The sequence below is a fragment of the Salmo trutta genome, chromosome 36 (genome assembly GCF_901001165.1).
Source record: "Salmo trutta chromosome 36, fSalTru1.1, whole genome shotgun sequence".
NCBI classification, from domain to species: Eukaryota; Metazoa; Chordata; class Actinopteri; order Salmoniformes; family Salmonidae; genus Salmo; species Salmo trutta.
The window spans coordinates 21,353,074-21,374,288 of record NC_042992.1 but is presented as its reverse complement, the minus strand read 5'-3'; the positions used below and the strand labels follow the sequence as shown (position 1 = coordinate 21,374,288).

Here is a 21,215-nt window from a genome sequence, read left to right as displayed (position 1 = left end):
TAGAGGGCAACCAGTGGGTCTGTCTCCTTTATACCACCCACCTGGTAGTTTGGTGGATGGGATTACCAGCTCTCTGTAACCTAGAGGGCAACCAGTGGGTTTGTCTCCTTTATACCACCCACCTGGTAGTTTGGTGGATGGGACAACCAGCTCTCTGTAACCTAGAGGGCAACCAGTGGGTCTGTCTCCTTTATACCACCCACCTGGTAGTTTGGTGGATGGGATTACCAGCTCTCTGTAACATAGAGGACAACCAGTGGGTCTGTCTCCTTTATACCACCCACCTGGTAGTTTGGTGGATGGGACAACCAGCTCTCTGTAACCTAGAGGGCAACCAGTGGGTCTGTCTCCTTTATACCACCCACCTGGTAGTTTGGTGGATGGGACAACCAGCTCTCTGTAACCTAGAGGGCAACCAGTGGGTCTGTCTCCTCTATACCATGTTTCTTCTAGGATGAGAATGTCTGTATTTCCAGTTTCTTTGAAGTCTGGGTTCCTGCTCTTTAGGTCAAAGGCAGATGACCTTGTATATTTCAGGAAGAGATAGTAAAGGATTTGTGTTCCATAGTGTCCGGTGTTATTCTTGTGGTTTAGGCTCGGACCATTAGGTGTGAGCAGTGCATGCTGAGCGTCTGGTGAATGCCTCTTAGATCGATGGATGTGGCTTGGGTGGGTGCATTAGTGGGGCCTGTTGCTCTGCTCACGGCCTGGGCATACGTGGGGCTGTCATGTTGAGGTCCTTGCTGCAGGGGTGGGGGGCTTGATCTGCGGGGGCCTATATAGGGTGTGGCCAGGGTTGGTTTGGTCTGGGGCCTGGGTGTAGGTCCTCTGGCTGTAGCTCTCTCTCTCTCTGTAATGGCTGTGTTGTCCTGGATAACTCTAAGCACATCAGTGTATGAGTCTGCAGGGAGAGAGTGAGGGAAGAAGGGAGGGAAAGAGAGTGGTAGAGAGAGGGTAGAAGGGCTGTGGTGGCATAAAAAATATAGTCCAAGCCCAACTCCTGCAGGATATGGAGAGATTGAAGAGAGGGAAAGAGGGGATAGAGAGAAAATAGTAGAGACAAAGGGATAGAGATGAATTGGCCAGCAGGGGCTCTTTATCTCAAATGAAATAATGAGCTATTTATGTCTTGCTGCTACTGTGGTGGAGGTGTTGTGCTGGTTTTGGGTGTAGGTAGGTAGGTTTTTCTCTGTTTAGTGAAGGACAGGTAGTGGTCTCATTTCTGTCAACACATAACCAGGATATAAACAATACCTTTTTCTCCTCGTTTCTCTCTCTGGGTAAGATACTAATACAACAGCTCTTTGACCAACCTTCCCTTTTTAACGCTTAAGCAGGTGTAAGTTCCTACTTCTGAATCTACAGCCTCACTTATTCCTCTGTCTGTGTGTGTGTGTGTGTGTGTGTGTGTGTGTGTGTTCTTGCGTCATTAAACTAGGGTTCATAGCCAGTTTCTAGGAGTCAGTGGAAACATCTCTCTGTCGGTCAGATGGCTTCTTCAGTGGCAGGGGTTTTCCCCACATCAACTGAGTCCAAAGTGAACCTATTCTCTCCACCACTCTTCAACAGTTACTCCAGCCAGACACAATCAATATCATGTTTCCCATTCTGAAAACTTTCTTTCTTTGACAGTGATGCTGAAAACATCAACCTCCTGTTTCCCATACTCAAGGAAGAAATACGAAGTCAGAAATTTGAATTGTAGATAAACAATTGGATTGGATAAAACGAGGCCTACTTTTCCTGAAACTTTCAATGGAAGAGGAGAACATTTGAACATTGGGAGTTTCTGTAAAAAATCCTAACACTTTTGTCTTTCCCTCTCCAGGTTTTCGTAAAAATGAAGACATGAGAGCGATGGAGGTGTTGCCTATTCTAAAGGAAAAAGTTGCCTTCTTATCAGGTGTGTGAGAGATAATCCTGGTTTCTTCATAAACAAAGCATGACACATTTGCTAATTGGAGCTACACACACTGACCTCTACCAGGCGTGGAGCTACACACACTGACCTCTACCAGGCGTGGAGCTACACACACTGACCTCTACCAGGCGTGGAGCTACACACACTGACCTCTACCAGGCGTGGAGCTACACACACTGACCTCTACCAGGCGTGGAGCTACACACACTGACCTGTACCAGGCGTGGAGCTACACACACTGACCTCTACCAGGCGTGGAGCTACACACACTGACCTCTACCAGGCGTGGAGCTACAAACACTGACCTCTACCAGGCGTGGAGCTACACACACTGACCTCTCTACCAGGCGTGGAGCTACACACACTGACCTCTCTACCAGGCGTGGAGCTACACACACTGACCTCTACCAGGCGTGGAGCTACACACACTGACCTCTACCAGGCGTGGAGCTACACACACTGACCTCTACCAGGCGTGGAGCTACACACACTGACCTCTACCAGGCGTGGAGCTACACACACTGACCTCACCAGGCGTGGAGCTACACACACTGACCTCTACCAGGCGTGGAGCTACACACACTGACCTCTACCAGGCGTGGAGCTACACACACTGACCTCTACCAGGCGTGGAGCTACACACACTGACCTCTACCAGGCGTGGAGCTACACACACTGACCTCTACCAGGCGTGGAGCTACACACACTGACCTCTACCAGGCGTGGAGCTACACACACTGACCTCTCTACCAGGCGTGGAGCTACACACACTGACCTTTACCAGGCGTGGAGCTACACACACTGACCTCTACCAGGCGTGGAGCTACACACACTGACCGCTACCAGGCGTGGAGCTACACACACTGACCGCTACCAGGCGTGGAGCTACACACACTGACCTCTACCAGGCGTGGAGCTACACACACTGACCTCTACCAGGCGTGGAGCTACACACACTGACCTCTACCAGGCGTGGAGCTACACACACTGACCTCTACCAGGCGTGGAGCTACACACACTGACCTCTCTACCAGGCGTGGAGCTACACACACTGACCTCTACCAGGCGTGGAGCTACACACACTGACCTCTCTACCAGGCGTGGAGCTACACACACTGACCTCTACCAGGCGTGGAGCTACACACACTGACCTCTACCAGGCGTGGAGCTACACACACTGACCGCTACCAGGCGTGGAGCTACACACACTGACCGCTACCAGGCGTGGAGCTACACACACTGACCTCTACCAGGCGTGGCACTACACACACACTTGCATTCTGAGTGTGAGAGTTTTTAGCTGTGACCCGTGGCTACTGAGAGGTCAGTTGACCTTTGACCCCTCATCTGCAAGTTCTCAACTGTTGTATTGTTGAAAATGATGTGTGTGTGTGTGTGTGTGTGTGTGTGTGTGTGTGATTCATTCCTCTTGTCTGACTCCATTTTCCTCTTGTGTGTAGCCAAGGTCACTGACAGATGGACCATAATGAACAGAACAGAGAGAGGAAGAGTGGTTGTTATAGCGATGAGTTACTGTCTGTCAAAACCATTTCCCATAATGCATGTTGGTAAAGTCATTTATTTTGAAAGGAGGGAGGGAGGGGAAAAAAGAGGAAGAGGGTGGTGTAGGAAGGAAAGAGGAATGTATTGAATTTTGAAGAAATGTTGAAGGATGTATAGATCCGTTTCTCCAGCTGCTACTAGGTCTACCTAACACACATTAACATGTCAAAGCAATTACTGTTGGATTTCTATACAAATACTTCTATTTTTGTATAGGCCTAATGCTTTCTACATAGTCTTCCTTACACAATAATGTTTTCCCTGCCATTCTGAGTACCTGTTACTGAGATTATACTATCATGTGGCCACGATCATACTCATTGGAATATATCAACTCATGTGTTTCTCCACCAGGAGGCAGAGGTGTGTGTGTGTGTACTCTAAGCTTACTGTTTTATCGTGTGTGTGTGTGTGTGTGTGTGTGTGTGTGTGTGTGTGTGTGTGTTCACTCTCTAAGTTGACTGTTTTATCGTGTGTGTTTTCACTCTCTAAGCTTACTGTTTTATCGTCTGTGTGTGTGTGTGTTCACTCTCTAAGCTGACTGTTTTATCCTGTGTGTGTGTGTGTGTTCACTCTCTAAGCTGACTGTTTTATCCTGTGTGTGTGTGTGTGTGTGTGTGTGTGTTCACTCTCTAAGCTGACTGTTTTATCGTGTGTGTGTGTGTTCACTCTCTAAGCTGACTGTTTTATCCTGTGTGTGTGTGTGTGTTCACTCTCTAAGCTGACTGTTTTATCGTGTGTGTGTTCCAGGGGGCAGAGACAGACGCGGTGGTCCAGTGTTAACGTTTCCTTCACGCAGTAACCACGACAGAATACGAGCCGACGACCTCAGAAGTCTCATAGCGTACCTCGCTGGCATCCCCAAGTACGTGTTTGTGTTTACAGTATCTGCATGTGTACATATTGTGTGTGTATTTCTATGGTTGTTTTAGTCTCTTGGATTCAGATCTTTAACCAACCACGAGAGAGAGGGGGAGGGAGGGAGGGATGAAAACGGAGAGAGATATGTGGGCCAGAATACCTGTCGCAGCTCCTGTGTTGCCAAGAACCCTTCCTCCACACTGTCACTAGAGAGAGACGAATGGATAGAGGGACAGACGAATGGATAGAGGGACGGACGAATGGATAGAGGGACGGACGAATGGATAGAGGGACGGACGAATGGATAGAGGGACGGACGAATGGATAGAGGGACGGACGAATGGATAGAGGGACGGACGAATGGCTGGAGAGAGGGACGGACGAATGGCTGGAGAGAGGGACGGACGAATGGACGGAGAGAGGGACGGACGAATGGACGGAGAGATGGACGGACAGAGAGAGGGACGGACGGACGGAGAGACGGACGGACGGACGGATGGACGGCGAGAGGGATGGACGGCGAGAGGGACGGACGGCGAGAGGGACGGGGAGGGAGGGACGGACGGAGAAGGAGGGACGGACGGAGGGGGAGGGAGGGACGGACGGAGGGACGGAGAAGGAGGGACGGATGGAGGGAGAGAGGGACGGACGGGGAGGGAGGGAGGGACGGACGGTTTGAGAGAGAGAGACAAATGGATGGCGAGAGAGAAATGAATGGAGAGAGAGAGAAATGAATGGAGAGAGTGAGAAATGAATGGAGAGACGACGGATGGAGAGAGACAAGTGGATGGATAGAGAGAGAGAGAGAAAAGAATAGAGAGAGACATAAATAGAGAGACAAATGAGGAGAGAGAGAAATGGATGGAGAGAGACATAAATGAATAGAGAGCGTGAGAGAGAAATGGATAGAGAGATAGAGGAATTAATTGAGAGAGAGATCTGAAGAGAGAGACAAATGAATGGAGGGAGAGACAAATGAATGGAGAGAGAGACAAATGAATGGAGAGAGAGACAAATGAATGGAGAGAGAGACAAATGAATGGAGAGAGAGACAAATGGATGGAGAGAGAGACAAATGAATGGAGAGAGAGACAAATGAATGGAGAGAGAGACAAATGAATGGAGAGAGAGACAAATGAATGGAGAGAGAGACAAATGGATGGAGAGAGAGACAAATGGATGGAGAGAGAGACAAATGAATGGAGAGAGAGAAATGGATAGATGGAGAGATAAATGAATAGAGAGAGAGACAAATGGATAGAAAGAGACAAATGGATGGAGAGAGACCGATGGATGGTGAGGGAGACAAATGAATTGAGAGGGAGACAAATGAATTGAGAGGGAGACAAATGGATAGAGAGAGAGACAAATGGATGGAGAGAGAGACAAATGGACAGATATAGAGATAAATGGATAGAGAGAGACAAATGAATTGAGAGGGAGACCAATGGATGGAGAGAGACCAATGGATGGTGAGGGAGACAAATGAATTGAGAGGGAGACAAATGGATAGAGAGAGAGACAAATGGATGGAGAGAGAGACAAATGGACAGATATAGAGATAAATGGATAGAGAGAGACAAATGAATTGAGAGGGAGACAAATGGATGGAGAGAGACCAATGGATAGAGAGAGACAAATGAATTGAGAGAGAGACAAATGGATGGAGAGAGAGACAAATGGATGGAGAGGGAGACAAATGAATTGAGAGGGAGACAAATGAATTGAGAGAGAGACCAATGGATGGAGAGAGAGACCAATGAATAGAGAGGGAGACAAATGGATGGAGAGAGACCGATGGATGGTGAGGGAGACAAATGAATTGAGAGGGAGACAAATGGATAGAGAGAGAGAGAAATGGATGGAGAGAGACAAATAGACAGATATAGAGACAAATGGATAGAGAGAGACAAATGAATTGAGATAGAGACAAATGGAGGGCGAGAGAGACAAATGGATGGAGCGATAGAAATTAGTAGAGAGACAAATGGATGGAGAGAGAGACAAATGGATGGAGAGAGACAAATTAATAGAGAGAGACAAATGAATAGAGAGACAAAGGGATGGAGAGAGAGAAATGGATGGAGGGAGAGACAGATGAATAGACAGAGACAAATGGAGAGAGAAAGAGAGAGACAAATTAATATTGAGAGAGAGACAAATGGATAGAGAGAGACATTGATGGAGAGAGAGACAAATGGATGGAGAGGGAGAGACATGGATAGAGAGAGAGAAATGGATGGATAGAGAGAGAGACCAATGAATAGAGAGAGAGATAAATGAATAGAGAGAGAGACAAATGAATAGAGAGAGACAAATGAATAGAGAGTGACAAATGAGTAGAGAGTGAGACAAATTGATGGAGAGAGACAAATGGATGGAGAGAGAGACAAACAGATGGAAAGACAAATAGATCAGAGAGACAAATGGATGGAAAGAGAGAGGCAAATGAATGGAGAGAGAGAGGCAAATGGATAGATAGAGAGAGGCAAATGGATAGATAGAGAGATAAATGTGAGAGAGACAAATGGGTAGAGAGACGAATAGAGAGAGACAAATGAATGGAGAGAGAGACAAATGAATTGATAGAGAGAGACAAATGACTAAGAGAGAGACATGTATAGAGAGAGACCAATGGATGGAGAGAGAGACAAATGTACAGATACAGATACAAATGGATAGAGACAAATGAATTGATAGAGAGAGACACATGAATTGATAGAGAGAGACAAATGAATTGATAGAGGGACAAATTACTAAGAGAGAGACAAATGGATAGAGAGAGAGACAAATAGATGGCGAGAGAGAGAAATGAATAGAGAGAGAGACCAATGAATGGCGAGAGAGAGAAATGAATTGATAGAGAGAGACAAATGACTAAGAGAGAGACAAATGGATGGAGAGAGAGACAAATAGATGGCGAGAGAGAGAAATGAATAGAGAGAGAGACCAATGAATGGCGAGAGAGAGAAATGAATTGATAGAGAGAGACAAATGACTAAGAGAGAGACAAATGGATGGAGAGAGAGACAAATTGATGGAGAGAGAGACAAATGGATGGCGAGAGAGACAAATGGATGGAGAGAGAGACCAATGGATGGCAGTGGGAGAGAAATGAATAGAGAGAGAGACCAATGGATGGAGATAGAGACAAATATACAGATACAAATGGATAGAGAGAGACAAATGAATTGCTAGAGAGAGACAAATGGATAGAGAGAGAGACAAATGGATAGAGAGACAAATTGACAGAGAGAGAGACAAATGGATGGCGAGAGAGACAAATGGAGAGAGAGAGAGAAATGGATAGATAGAGAGATAAATGAATTGAGAGAGACAAATGGATGGAGAGAGAGACAAATGAATAGAGAGAGAGACAAATGAATGGAGAGAGAGAGAAATGGATAGAGAGAGGCAAATGAATTGAGAGACAAATTAACAGAGACAATTGGATGGAGAGAGAGAAATTAATAGAGAGAGAGACAAATGGATGGAGAGAGACAAATGAATTGAGATGGTGACAAATGGATGGAGAGAGGGACCGATGAATAGAGAGAGAGAGATAAATGAATAGAGAGAGAGACAAATGGATGGAGAGAGAGACAAATGGATGGAGAGAGAGACAAATGAATAGAGAGGGAGACAAATTGATGGAGAGAGAGGCAAATGAATTGAGAGGGAGAGACAAATGAATGGAGAGAGAGAAATGGATAGAGAAAGAGAGAGACAAATGAATGTAGAGAGAGAGAGACAAATAAATATAGAGCGTTAGACATGGATGGAGAGAGAGACAAATGAATAGAGAGATAAATGATAGAGAAAGAGACAAATGGATGGATAGAGAGAGAGAGACAAATTTATAGAGAGGGAGAGACAAATGGATGGATAGAGAGGGAGAGACATGGATAGAGAGAGAGACAAATGAATAGAGAGACAAATGGATGGAGAGAGAGATAAATGAATAGAGAGCGTGAGAGACAAATGGATAGCTAGAGAGAGGCAAATTAATTGAGAGAGAGAGGATGGATGGCGAGAGAGACAAATGTGCAGATATAGATACAGATGGATAGAGAAAGAGACACATTAAAAGAGAGACAAATGAATGGAGAGAGCGAGAGACAAATGGATGAGAGCAAATGGATGAGAGCGAGAGACCAATGGGCAGAGAGTAAAACAAATGGATAGAGAGAGGGAGAGAGACAAATGGATGGAGAGAGAGACCATTGGATGGAGAGAGAGACCATTGGATGGAGAGAGAGACCATTGGATGGAGAGAGAGACAAATGGATAAAGAGAGAGAGAAATTAATAGAGAGAGAGATCAATGGATGGAGATGGAGAGTTGGAGTGAGGGATGGAGAGAGAGATGGAGAGTCCGAAGGAAAAGGACGGAGTGAGGGATGGAGAGAGAGATGGGGAGTCCGAAGGAAAAGGATGGAGTGACGGATGGAGAGAGAGATGGAGAGTCCGATGGAAAAGGATGGAGTGAGGGATGGAGAGAGAGATGGAGAGTCCGAAGGAAAAGGAGGGAGTGAGGGATGGAGAGAGAGATGGAGAGTCCGATGGAAAAGGATGGAGTGAGGGATGGAGAGTCCGAAGGAAAAGGATGGAGTGAGGGATGGAGAGAGAGATGGAGAGTCCGAAGGAAAAGGAGGGAGTGAGGGATGGAGAGAGAGATGGAGAGTCCGAAGGAAAAGGACGGAGTGAGGGATGGAGAGAGAGATGGAGAGTCCGAAGGAAAAGGATGGAGTGAGGGATGGAGAGTCCGAAGGAAAAGGAGGGAGTGAGGAATGGAGAGAGAGAGATGGAGAGTCCGAAGGAAAAGGATGGAGTGAGGGATGGAGAGTCCGAAGGAAAAGGACGGAGTGAGAGATGGAGAGAGAGAGATGGAGAGTCCGAAGGAAAAGGACGGAGTGAGGGATGGAGAGAGAGATGGGGAGTCCGAAGGAAAAGGACGGAGTGAGGGATGGAGAGTCCGAATGAAAAGGACAAAGTGAGGGATGGAGAGAGAGAGATGGAGAGTCCGAAGGAAAAGGACGGAGTGAGGGATGGAGAGAGAGATGGGGAGTCCGAAGGAAAAGGACGGAGTGAGGGATGGAGAGAGAGATGGAGAGTCCGAAGGAAAAGGACGGAGTGAGGGATGGAGAGAGAGATGGGGAGTCCGAAGGAAAAGGAGGGAGTGAGGAATGGAGAGAGAGAGATGGAGAGTCCGAAGGAAAAGGATGGAGTGAGGGATGGAGAGTCCGAAGGAAAAGGACGGAGTGAGAGATGGAGAGAGAGAGATGGAGAGTCCGAAGGAAAAGGACGGAGTGAGGGATGGAGAGTCCGAATGAAAAGGACGGAGTGAGGGATGGAGAGAGAGAGATGGAGAGTCCGAAGGAAAAGGACGGAGTGAGGGATGGAGAGAGAGATGGGGAGTCCGAAGGAAAAGGACGGAGTGAGGGATGGAGAGAGAGAGATGGAGAGTCCGAAGGAAAAGGACGGAGTGAGGGATGGAGAAAGAGAGATGGAGAGTCCGAAGGAAAAGGACGGAGTGAGGGATGGAGAGAGAGAGATGGAGAGTTCGAAGGAAAAGGACGGAGTGAGGGATGGAGAGAGAGATGGGGAGTCCGAAGGAAAAGGACGGAGTGAGGGATGGAGAGAGAGAGATGGAGAGTCCGAAGGAAAAGGACGGAGTGAGGGATGGAGAGAGAGAGATGGGGAGTCCGAAGGAAAAGGACGGAGTGAGGGATGGAGAGAGAGATGGGGAGTCCGAAGGAAAAGGACGGAGTGAGGGATGGAGAGAGAGAGATGGAGAGTCCGAAGGAAAAGGACGGAGTGAGGGATGGAGAAAGAGAGATGGAGAGTCCGAAGGAAAAGGACGGAGTGAGGGATGGAGAGAGAGAGATGGAGAGTCCGAAGGAAAAGGACGGAGTGAGGGATGGAGAAAGAGAGATGGAGAGTCCGAAGGAAAAGGACGGAGTGAGGGATGGAGAGAGAGAGATGGAGAGTCCGAAGGAAAAGGACGGAGTGAGGGATGGAGAGAGAGAGATGGAGAGTCCGAAGGAAGAGGAGGGAGTGAGGGATGGAGAGAGAGAGATGGAGAGTCCGAAGGAAAAGGACGGAGTGAGGGATGGAGAGAGAGAGATGGAGAGTCCGAAGGAAAAGGAGGGAGTGAGAGATGGGGAGTCCGAAGGAAAAGGACGAAGTGAGGGATGGAGAGAGAGATGGGGAGTCCGAAGGAAAAGGTGGGAGTGAGGGATGGAGAGAGAGATGGAGAGTCCGAAGGAAAAGGACGGAGTGAGAGATGGAGAGTCCGAAGGAAAAGGACGGAGTGAGGGATGGAGAGAGAGATGGAGAGTCCGAAGGAAAAGGACGGAGTGAGGGATGGAGAGAGAGAGATGGAGAGTCCGAAGGAAAAGGACGGAGTGAGGGATGGAGAGAGAGAGATGGAGAGTCCGAAGGAAAAGGACGGAGTGAGGGATGGAGAGAGAGAGATGGAGAGTCCGAAGGAAAAGGAGGGAGTGAGAGATGGGGAGTCCGAAGGAAAAGGACGAAGTGAGGGATGGAGAGAGAGATGGGGAGTCCGAAGGAAAAGGTGGGAGTGAGGGATGGAGAGAGAGATGGAGAGTCCGAAGGAAAAGGACGGAGTGAGGGATGGAGAGAGAGAGATGGAGAGTCTGAAGGAAAAGGAGGGAGTGAGAGATGGGGAGTCCGAAGGAAAAGGACGAAGTGAGGGATGGAGAGAGAGATGGGGAGTCCGAAGGAAAAGGTGGGAGTGAGGGATGGAGAGAGAGATGGAGAGTCCGAAGGAAAAGGACGGAGTGAGAGATGGAGAGTCCGAAGGAAAAGGACCGAGTGAGGGATGGAGAGAGAGATGGAGAGTCCGAAGGAAAAGGACGGAGTGAGGGATGGAGAGAGAGAGATGGAGAGTCCGAAGGAAAAGGACGGAGTGAGGGATGGAGAGAGAGATGGGGAGTCCGAAGGAAAAGGACGGAGTGAGGGATGGAGAGAGAGATGGAGAGTCCGAAGGAAAAGGATGGAGTGAGGGATGGAGAGAGAGAGATGGGGAGTCCGAAGGAAAAGGACGGAGTGAGGGATGGAGAGAGAGAGATGGAGAGTCCGAAGGAAAAGGACGGAGTGAGGGATGGAGAGAGAGAGATGGAGAGTCCGAAGGAAAAGGACGGAGTGAGGGATGGAGAGAGAGATGGAAAGTCCGAAGGAAAAGGATGGAGTGAGGGATGGAGAGTCCGAAGGAAAAGGAGGGAGTGAGGGATGGAGAGAGAGAGAGATGGAGAGTCCGAAGGAAAAGGACGGAGTGAGGGATGGAGAGTCCGAAGGAAAAGAATGGAGTGAGGGATGGAGAGAGAGATGGAGAGTCCGAAGGAAAAGGTGGGAGTGAGGGATGGAAAGTCCGAAGGAAAAGGAGGGAGTGAGGGATGGAGAGAGAGATGGGGAGTCCGAAGGAAAAGGACGGAGTGAGGGATGGAGAGAGAGAGATGGAGAGTCCGAAGGAAAAGGACGGAGTGAGGGATGCAGAGAGAGATGGAGAGTCCGAAGGAAAGGGATGGAGTGAGGGATGGAGAGTCCGAAGGAAAAGGACGGAGTGAGGGATGGAGAGAGAGATGGAGAGTCCGAAGGAAAAGGTGGGAGTGAGGGATGGAGAGAGAGATGGAGAGTCCGAAGGAAAAGGACTGAGTGAGAGATGGAGAGTCCGAAGGAAAAGAACGGAGTGAGGGATGGAGAGAGAGAGATGGAGAGTCCGAAGGAAAAGGATGGAGTGAGGGATGGAGAGAGAGAGATAGAGAGTCCGAAGGAAATGGAGGGAGTGAGGGATGGAGAGAGAGAAATGGAGAGTCCGAAGGAAAAGGATGGAGTGAGGGATGGAGAGAGAGATGGAGAGTCCGAAGGAAAAGGATGGAGTGAGGGATGGAGAGTCCGAAGGAAAAGGAGGGAGTGAGGGATGGAGAGTCCGAAGGAAAAGGACGGAGTGAGGGATGGAGAGTCCGAAGGAAAAGGATGGAGTGAGGGATGGAGAGAGAGATGGAGAGTCCGAAGGAAAAGGACTGAGTGAGGGATGGAGAGTCCGAAGGAAAAGGACGGAGTGAGGGATGGAGAGTCCGAAGGAAAAGGAGGGAGTGAGGGATGGAGAGTCCGAAGGAAAAGGACGGAGTGAGGGATGGAGAGAGAGAGATGGAGAGTCCAAAGGAAAAGGACGGAGTGAGGGATGGAGAGAGAGAGATGGAGAGTCCAAAGGAAAAGGACGGAGTGAGGGATGGAGAGAGAGAGATGGAGAGTCCGAAGGAAAAGGAGGGAGTGAGGGATGGAGAGTTCGAAGGAAAAGGAGGGCGTGAGGGAGGGTAGAGAGAGATGGGGAGTCCGAAGGAAAAGGACGGAGTGAGGGATGGGGAGTCCGAAGGAAAAGGACGGAGTGAGGGATGGAGAGAGAGAGATAGAGAGTCCGAAGGAAAAGGAGGGAGTGAGGGAGGGTAGAGAGAGTGGAGCATGGAGCGGGAGAGAGCAAGGGATTAAAACAGAGAGGGAGGAGTGTGTGTTTGTGTGCGTGCGTGTGTGTGTGTGCGTGCGTGCGTGTGTGTGTGTGTTTGAGTAGAACAGAGTGTCGCAGAGGCGGTACGGTTGCTAGATCAGCTCAGTAGTTGTGATGATAGCTGCGGATGAGTAGGTCTATACACCGCTGCTCTCTCCTAGGTACGTCTCTCTCTGCATTGTATCTCACTCCTCATTAAAAAAACTCTCTTTTAACCGTTCTTCTACTCTCTCTCTATGTAGATAAAATGTAGATATTTCGCTCCCCACTTTCTCTGTTACCTTATTTGTGTTTCCCTCTCTCTCCTCTCTCCTCTCTCTCTCTCTCTCTGCTCAGTGTAGTGGGAGTCAGAGTTGCTGACAGACAGGCATTAGACAGAGAGGAGGGAAGGCTGGATAGAAAGGGAAGGAATCCAGAAAGCAAGTGTTAGGAGAGAATAAGGAATTGAGAGGAATAAGGGATTAAGGGAGATAAAGGATAGCTCTAGAAAGAGAGTGAGTGAAGTAGAGAGGAATTGTGTATTCTCCTGAGATATGAAACTCTCTGGGTCTGAGTGTTGAGGTCAGCCGTGAGAGAGGGAGGGGGGAATAGAGAGAGAGAGGGAAACGAGAGAGAGAAAGAGGGGGAATAGAGAAAGAGAGAGGGGGATAACTAGATGCAGTGTTTATTACTAGCCATGCAGGAGATGTGTGATGCTGTGGGGAGAATCTTAGTTGAACTACAGTCTTGATGCTGATGATGGATTGAGTCTCTTTTTTTGCTTCCTTTTGGTCATTATTCTGATTGATTTTTCTCCCAATCTGGATGGAAATCACTGTAGGTTTTTGTGATTTATCATTCTGTGTGTGGGTGTGTGTGTGTGTGAATTCGTAGTGCGTACCCTGTGCTTCTCACAGTACAGCAAATGCGTCATCACCATCTCATGGTTTGTTTTGATTCTCTCTCTCCCTCCTCCCTTCCCTCTTTCTCTACCTCCCACTCACCATCCTCCCCGTTTCTCTACCCCCTCCCCTTTCTCACCCTCTCACTCTTTCGCTACCACCTCTCCCCGTCCTACCTTCTCTCTCCCTCCCACGCTCTCCTCTCTCCTTATCTTGCCATACCACCCACTCTCACTCTTTCGCTACCACCTTCCTTCTCCCTCCTCCTCCTCCTCCTCCTCCTCCTCCTCCTCCCTCCCTCGGTCCAGTGAGGAGGTGATCCAGCATGGCTTCACAGTCATAGTAGACATGCGAGGCAGTAAATGGGACAGTATCAAATCTCTTCTGAAGATCCTCCAGGAGTCGTTCCCCTGCTGTATTCACATAGCGCTCATCATCAAACCAGACAACTTCTGGCAGAAACAACGCACCAACTTCGGCAGCTCCAAGTTCGAATTTGAGGTAACATTTTAGTTTTTATTGTACTATACTGTAGTGTTCTGTACTTAGGGTTGCAAAGGGGAGGGTGTGTTACTGGAAACTTTTGAAGTTTACCAGTAAACTAGCTGAATATTTGTAACTTTCAAGGATTTTATGTATTTGATCAACACATCTAGTGGCCCTTTTGGGTTCTTCAGATTCTCCCAGGTGTCTGTAATGATCTCTGGCCCCTGTGTGGCCATGTCAAATATATCATATAATCAAATGAGATGATTTTCAAATAAACAATAGAATGACAAAGCTGTAAACATTAAATATAAACCATAAACTCAGTGAATACCATTGGTGTTTTAATATGAGGGTTTCAGCATTATTTATTTTACTTTGTCAATCTTTTTTAGTTGTAAATGTTTTGGCCCCAAATTGGTGGCAGTTGTGAAAAAAGTAAATAGTTGGAAGAGTTATGCCATTGTTGATTAGATGCCTTTTCATTAATTAGGCTATTGAACCATATGGTTGATCCACTAGAAACTCAGATATAAAAAATGTATACTATATATGAATATGTTTTAAAAGTTATTCAAGTGTAAATTAACATAGATGACCAAAATTATAGAAGATTCCATGACTGGTAAATTACCAGTAGCTTTGCAACCCTAACTATACTATACTGTACTATACTGTCCTTTACTGTACTATACTATACTGTCCTATACTATGTTGTACAGTACTATACTGTATTGTACTATACTGTCCTTTACTGTACTATACTATACTGTACCGTGTCACTGCATTCATTGCAATTTAATGCCTGTGACTTTGCTGAAATGTAACAAACCCAACAACAATATGGTATGTTTTGACTGTGACTTTGCTGAAACGTAACAAACCCAACAACAATATGGTATGTTTTGACTGTGACTTTGCTGAAACGTAACAAACCCAACAACAATATGGTATGTTTTGACTGTGACTTTGCTGAAACGTAACAAACCCAACAACAATATGGTATGTTTTGACTGTGACTTTGCTGAAACGTAACAAACCCAACAACAATATGGTATGTTTTGACTGTGACTTTGCTGAAACGTAACAAACCCAACAACAATATGGTATGTTTTGACCGTGACTTTGCTGAAACGTAACAAACCCAACAACAATATGGTATGTTTTGACTGTGACTTTGCTGAAACGTAACAAACCCAACAACAATATGGTATGTTTTGACTGTGACTTTGCTGAAACGTAACAAACCCAACAACAATATGGTATGTTTTGACTGTGACTTTGCTGAAACGTAACAAACCCAACAACAATATGGTATGTTTTGACTGTGACTTTGCTGAAACGTAACAAACCCAACAACAATATGGTATGTTTTGACCGTGACTTTGCTGAAACGTAACAAACCCAACAACAATATGGTATGTTTTGACTGTGACTTTGCTGAAACGTAACAAACCCAACAACAATATGGTATGTTTTGACCGTGACTTTGAGGAGCACTGCTTATTATGCTCTTTGCTGTTTTAAATTTGTGATTTAGAATCACAATGGGATATTGTATGGAGCTCTGCTTGTTTTAATTCACACACACTGCTGTTTTGAATTGTTTTTGATAGGCTTGTAGGCTTGATGACTTGTAATAGTGTTGAAAATCCTGCAGAGCATTGCAATAATGTAGTGAAGCTCTAGCCTATTAGATTAGGTTTATTTGCTGGTTTTATTTGCCGTCTCTCTGCTGTGTGGAGTGCTACTTTTGATGTTGTATTAAGTTGACACACACAGCCCTCCACACAGCCACACACACAGTCACCCTGTTAGAGCACTGCTGTGGTATTGGGTTGTCTCAGAGGGCTTTATTGATTGGTTGATGGTGTGTAAAGCCGCGTGTCACTCTGTCAGCCAGTCGCCATAGGGCAGAACACACGCCATTAAACACCACCCGTTCTCTTTACCCTGCTGTGTGCGCGAGGCCAATGTGTGTCAAATCAAATGTTATTTGTCACATGCCGAATACAACAAGCATTCCTTACCGTGAAATGTTTACTTACAAGCCCTTAACCAACAATGTCATATTTTTAAATAAGTAACTAAGAAAATATTTGCAAAATAAAGTAAGAAAAAAGTAACACAATAAATAAAAAAACAACGAGGCTATATACAGTACAGGAATCGGAGGTACAGGCTAGTCGAGGTCAGTGAGGTCATATGTACATGTGTGTTTTTCAGCGCCACATTTTGCTCAGTGAAAATCACTTTTCCATCCAAATCTGGGTTATGCTTTAAAAACATTGGAACATTTCATTATTAACAGCTGGAACAGTCTTCTATTGGAGATGGAGGGGATAGAGAGAAAGATGGAGAGATGGACTGATGCATTCTTACCATTAACAGATGGAACAGTCTTCTATAGGAGATGGAGAGATGGCCTGATGCATTCTTACCATTAACATATGGAACAGTCTTCTATAGGAGATGGAGAGATGGGCTGATGCATTCTTACCATTAACAGATGGAACAGTCTTCTATAGGAGATGGAGAGATGGCCTGATGCATTCTTACCATTAACAGATGGAACAGTCTTCTATAGGAGATGGAGAGATGGCCTGATGCATTCTTACCATTAACATATGGAACAGTCTTCTATAGGAGATGGAGAGATGGACTGATGCATTCTTACCATTAACAGATGGAACAGTCTTCTATAGGAGATGGAGAGATGGACTGATGCATTCTTACCATTAACATATGGAACAGTCTTCTATAGGAGATGGAGAGATGGACTGATGCATTCTTACCATTAACAGATGGAACAGTCTTCTATAGGAGATGGAGAGATGGACTGATGCATTCTTACCATTAACAGATGGAACAGTCTTCTATAGGAGATGGAGAGATGGACTGATGCATTCTTACCATTAACAGATGGAACAGTCTTCTATAGGAGATGGAGAGATGGACTGATGCATTCTTACCATTAACAGATGGAACAGTCTTCTATAGGAGATGGAGAGATGGACTGATGCATTCTTACCATTAACAGATGGAACAGTCTTCTATAGGAGATGGAGAGATGGACTGATGCATTCTTACCATTAACAGATGGAACAGTCTTCTATAGGAGATGGAGAGATGGCCTGATGCATTCTTACCATTAACAGATGGAACAGTCTTCTATAGGAGATGGAGAGATGGACTGATGCATTCTTACCATTAACAGATGGAACAGTCTTCTATAGGAGATGGAGAGATGGACTGATGCATTCTTACCATTAACAGATGGAACAGATGGAACAGTCTTCTATAGGAGATGGAGAGATGGACTGATGCATTCTTACCATTAACATATGGAACAGTCTTCTATAGGAGATGGAGAGATGGACTGATGCATTCTTACCATTAACAGATGGAACAGTCTTCTATAGGAGATGGAGAGATGGACTGATGCATTCTTACCATTAACAGATGGAACAGTCTTCTATAGGAGATGGAGAGATGGCCTGATGCATTCTTACCATTAACATATGGAACAGATGGAACAGTCTTCTATAGGAGATGGAGAGATGGCCTGATGCATTCTTACCATTAACAGATGGAACAGTCTTCTATAGCAGATGGAGAGATGGACTGATGCATTCTTTCCTGGACTTGTCAATAGAAGAGAACTCTTAGAATTGTGCTTTACTCTTTCTGTCTGCCTTTCTTTGGCTTTAGAGGGGTTCTCAGCTTGTTTTCTCTCTCTCTCTCGCTCTCTCTCTCTCTCTCTCTTTGTCTGTCTGTCTTTTTTTCTTTCTGTTATTTCTTTCTTTCGCTAATCTTGCCCACGCAAGGCTTTGTCAGGTGTCTCTCCTCATCCCTCTGTCTATCCTTCAATCTGACACAGCGTGTGGGTGTTGACCTTGCTGTGTGGGTTGGTATTATCTTGGCAACATAAATCACTTGAGAACAGAAACAATCTCTCCCATATTTCTCAATCTGTACAGACATGTGTTTTACCTTTTCTGAGGTAAAAGTAATTTTCTAAATGTCCCCAAAAACGCAATATGAAATCAGCAGACTAAATCAAGATGAAGAGAGAGGGAGAACGAGACCGAGAGAGATGACCCTCTGTCGTCACCCCTCCCCGTTTTGTCATAGCCAATCAAATGTGTCTATCTGAGTGTCTGAATCACCATTATTGCTGTGTGTCACTGACACGGTGAGCACGGAGTGGGCGTTGAACTTGAACACAACCAAAAGGCTGTGATGATGTTAGAATTGATTTAAAGCCTTCTCTATCCCTCCCTCTCTTCCCTTTCTTCCCTTCCCTCTTTACCTTTCCTCCTCATCTTCCCCTTCTCCATCTCTCTCTAGACCACCATGGTGTCGTTGGAGGGTCTATCTAAGGTGGTTGACCCCTCCCAGCTGACCTCTGACTTCGAGGGAAGTCTAGAATACAACCATGACGAGTGGATCGAGGTACGACCAGTCAATCAATTCATCAATCAATGGTTTGCAAAAACCAAAATACACCGACTTAAACACCCACTTTAGCTCTCTTAGTCAGTACTACAACCACAGGTCAATCAATCAATTTAGCAATCAATCCATACAGTGTCTTCGTTCTTTTCCAGGTGCGGGTTGCGTTTGAGGAGTTTACGGGGCACGCGGGTCACATGTTGTCGAGGCTGGAGGAGATGCAGGAGGTGGTGGCGAGGAAAGACTTCCCCACGGACCTGGACGGGGCGCGGCGCATGATAGAGGAACACGCCACGCTGAAGAAGAAGGTCATCAAAGCTCCTATAGAGGAACTGGATACGGAGGGACAGAGGTAGGCTACGCACCACACACACACACACACACACACACACACACACACACACACACACACACACACACGCTCACTCAGACTGATGGTGAGGCTAATTTTAAACTGCTGGTTGTGTGTGTGTGTGTGTGTGTGTGTGTGTGTGTGTGTGTGTGTGTGTGTGTGTGTGTGTGTGTGTGTGTGTGTGTGTGTGTGTGTGTGTGTGTGTGTTATTTCACATTGTGTCCTCTCTCCCAGGTTGCTGCAGCGTATCCAGAGCAGTGAGTCGTACAGGAACTCTAACGCTAGCGGTGTGTGTAACGCTGACACCCAGGGGCTGGTGCCGCGCGTCGCCACCCTGCTGGACAAACTCCACAGCACACGACAACACCTCCACCAGGCCTGGCACATCAGGAAACTCCAGCTGGACCAGTGTTTCCAGCTCCGCCTCTTCGAACAGGATGCAGAGAAGGTACCATGGATGGAGAGTATAGGAAAAGACAACAGCCAAACTGCTAGTGGGATTTGTATGTGTGTGTGTAGGGGGCTGAATAGATCCAGTGTAATAGACTGATAGAGTATAACTGATACCGTCAATAGTTACTGTAGAATAGACAGATAGCAGTGTTGGACTGCGGTAGGGCTTGTTGCTAGGACACGATAGACAGTAGTTAGCTCTGAAGAGGCTGTTGGTATTCTCTTATGACACTCAGCTCATCTCTCTTCTTCCTGTGCCTAGTGATTCACAGACACACACACACACACATACAGTACCAGTCAAAAATGTTGACACACCTACTCATTCAAGGGTTTTTCTTTATTTTTACTATTTTCTACATTGTAGAATAATAGTGAAGACATCAAAACTATGAAATAGCACATATGGAATCATGTAGTAACCAAAAAAGTATTAAACTAATCAAAATATATTTTAGGTTCTTCAAAGTAGCCACACTTTGCCTCATCCTAAGATTTATATATTTCTTAATTCCATTATTTTACTTTTAGATTTATGTATATTGTTGTGAATTTTTAGATATTACGGTACTGTTGGAGCTAGGAACACAAGCAATAACATCGCTAAATATGTGTATATGACCAATAAAATGTGATTTGATGGCAGCTTTGCACACTTGGAAACCTGGAATGCTTTTCCAACAGTCTTGAAGGAGTTCCCAAATGCACTACCGTTCAAAAGTTTGGTGTCACTGAGAAATGTCCTTGTTTTCCATGAAAACATACAGGAAATCAGTGTTAAAATGAATAGGAAATATAGTCATTATAAATAAGGATTTTTAAGTGAAATAATAAGTGTGTCCTTCAAACTTTGCTTTCGTCAAAGAGTCCTCCATTTGCAGCAATTACAGCCTTGCAGACCTTTGGCATTCTAGTTGTCAATTTGTTGAGGTAATCTGAAGAGATTTCACCCCATGCTTCCTGAAGCACCTCCCACAAATTGGATTGGCTTGATGGGCACTTCTTACGTACCATACGGTCAAGCTGCTCCCACAACAGCTCAATAGGGTTGAGATTCGGTGACTGTGCTGGCCACTCCATTATAGACAGAATACCAGCTGACTGCTTCTTCCCTAAATAGTTATTGCATAGTTTGGAGGTGTGCTTTGGGTCATTTTCTTGTTATAGGAGGAAATTGGCTCCAATTAAGCGCCGTCTACAGTGTATGGCATGGCTTTGCAAAATGGAGTGATAGCCTTCCTTCTTCAAGATCCCTTTCACCCTGTACAAATCTCCCACTTTACCACCACCAAAGCACCCCCAGACCATCACTTTGCCTCCACCATGCTTGACAGATGGCGTCAAGTAACCCTCCATGTTCTTCTTTGTGATCCGAACACCTCAAACTTAGATTCGTCTGTCAATAACACTTTTTTCAAAGCTTCCTCTGTCCAGTGTCTGTTTTCTGTGTTATTTTGCCCATCTTAATCTTTTCTTTTTATTGGCCAGTGTGAGATATGGCTTTTTCTTTGCAAGAATAGACTGACGAGTTTCAGAAGAAAGTCCTTTGTTTCTGACCATTTTGAGCCTGTAATCAAACCCACAAATGCTGATGCTCCAGATACTCAACTAGTCTAAAGAAGGCCAGTTTTATTGCTTCTTTAATCAGGACAACAATTTTCAGCTGTGCTAACATAATTGCAAAAGGGTTTCCTAATGATCAATTAGCCTTTTAAAA

The 21,215-nt window shown here is 46.0% G+C and overlaps 1 protein-coding gene across 8 annotated transcripts in view; it reads left to right on the top strand.

Moving 5' to 3' along the window:
• LOC115175632 (triple functional domain protein) overlaps window positions 1-21,215 on the top strand; it is a 119,237-nt gene that overhangs the window by 36,733 nt on the left and 61,289 nt on the right. For 6 of the 8 annotated variants that reach the window (XM_029735031.1, XM_029735026.1, XM_029735028.1 and 3 more), the window contains exons 3-8: window positions 1,829-1,903; window positions 4,235-4,349; window positions 14,061-14,253; window positions 18,589-18,693; window positions 18,849-19,045; window positions 19,280-19,493. In XM_029735031.1, coding sequence (XP_029590891.1) covers window positions 1,829-1,903; window positions 4,235-4,349; window positions 14,061-14,253; window positions 18,589-18,693; window positions 18,849-19,045; window positions 19,280-19,493 — 899 coding nt within the window. Of the gene's footprint in view, window positions 1-1,828; window positions 1,904-4,234; window positions 4,350-12,973; window positions 13,033-13,505; window positions 13,688-14,060; window positions 14,254-18,588; window positions 18,694-18,848; window positions 19,046-19,279; window positions 19,494-21,215 lie in introns of those variants that run through there. The other 2 variants (XM_029735033.1, XM_029735034.1) reach the window with 2 other exon arrangements.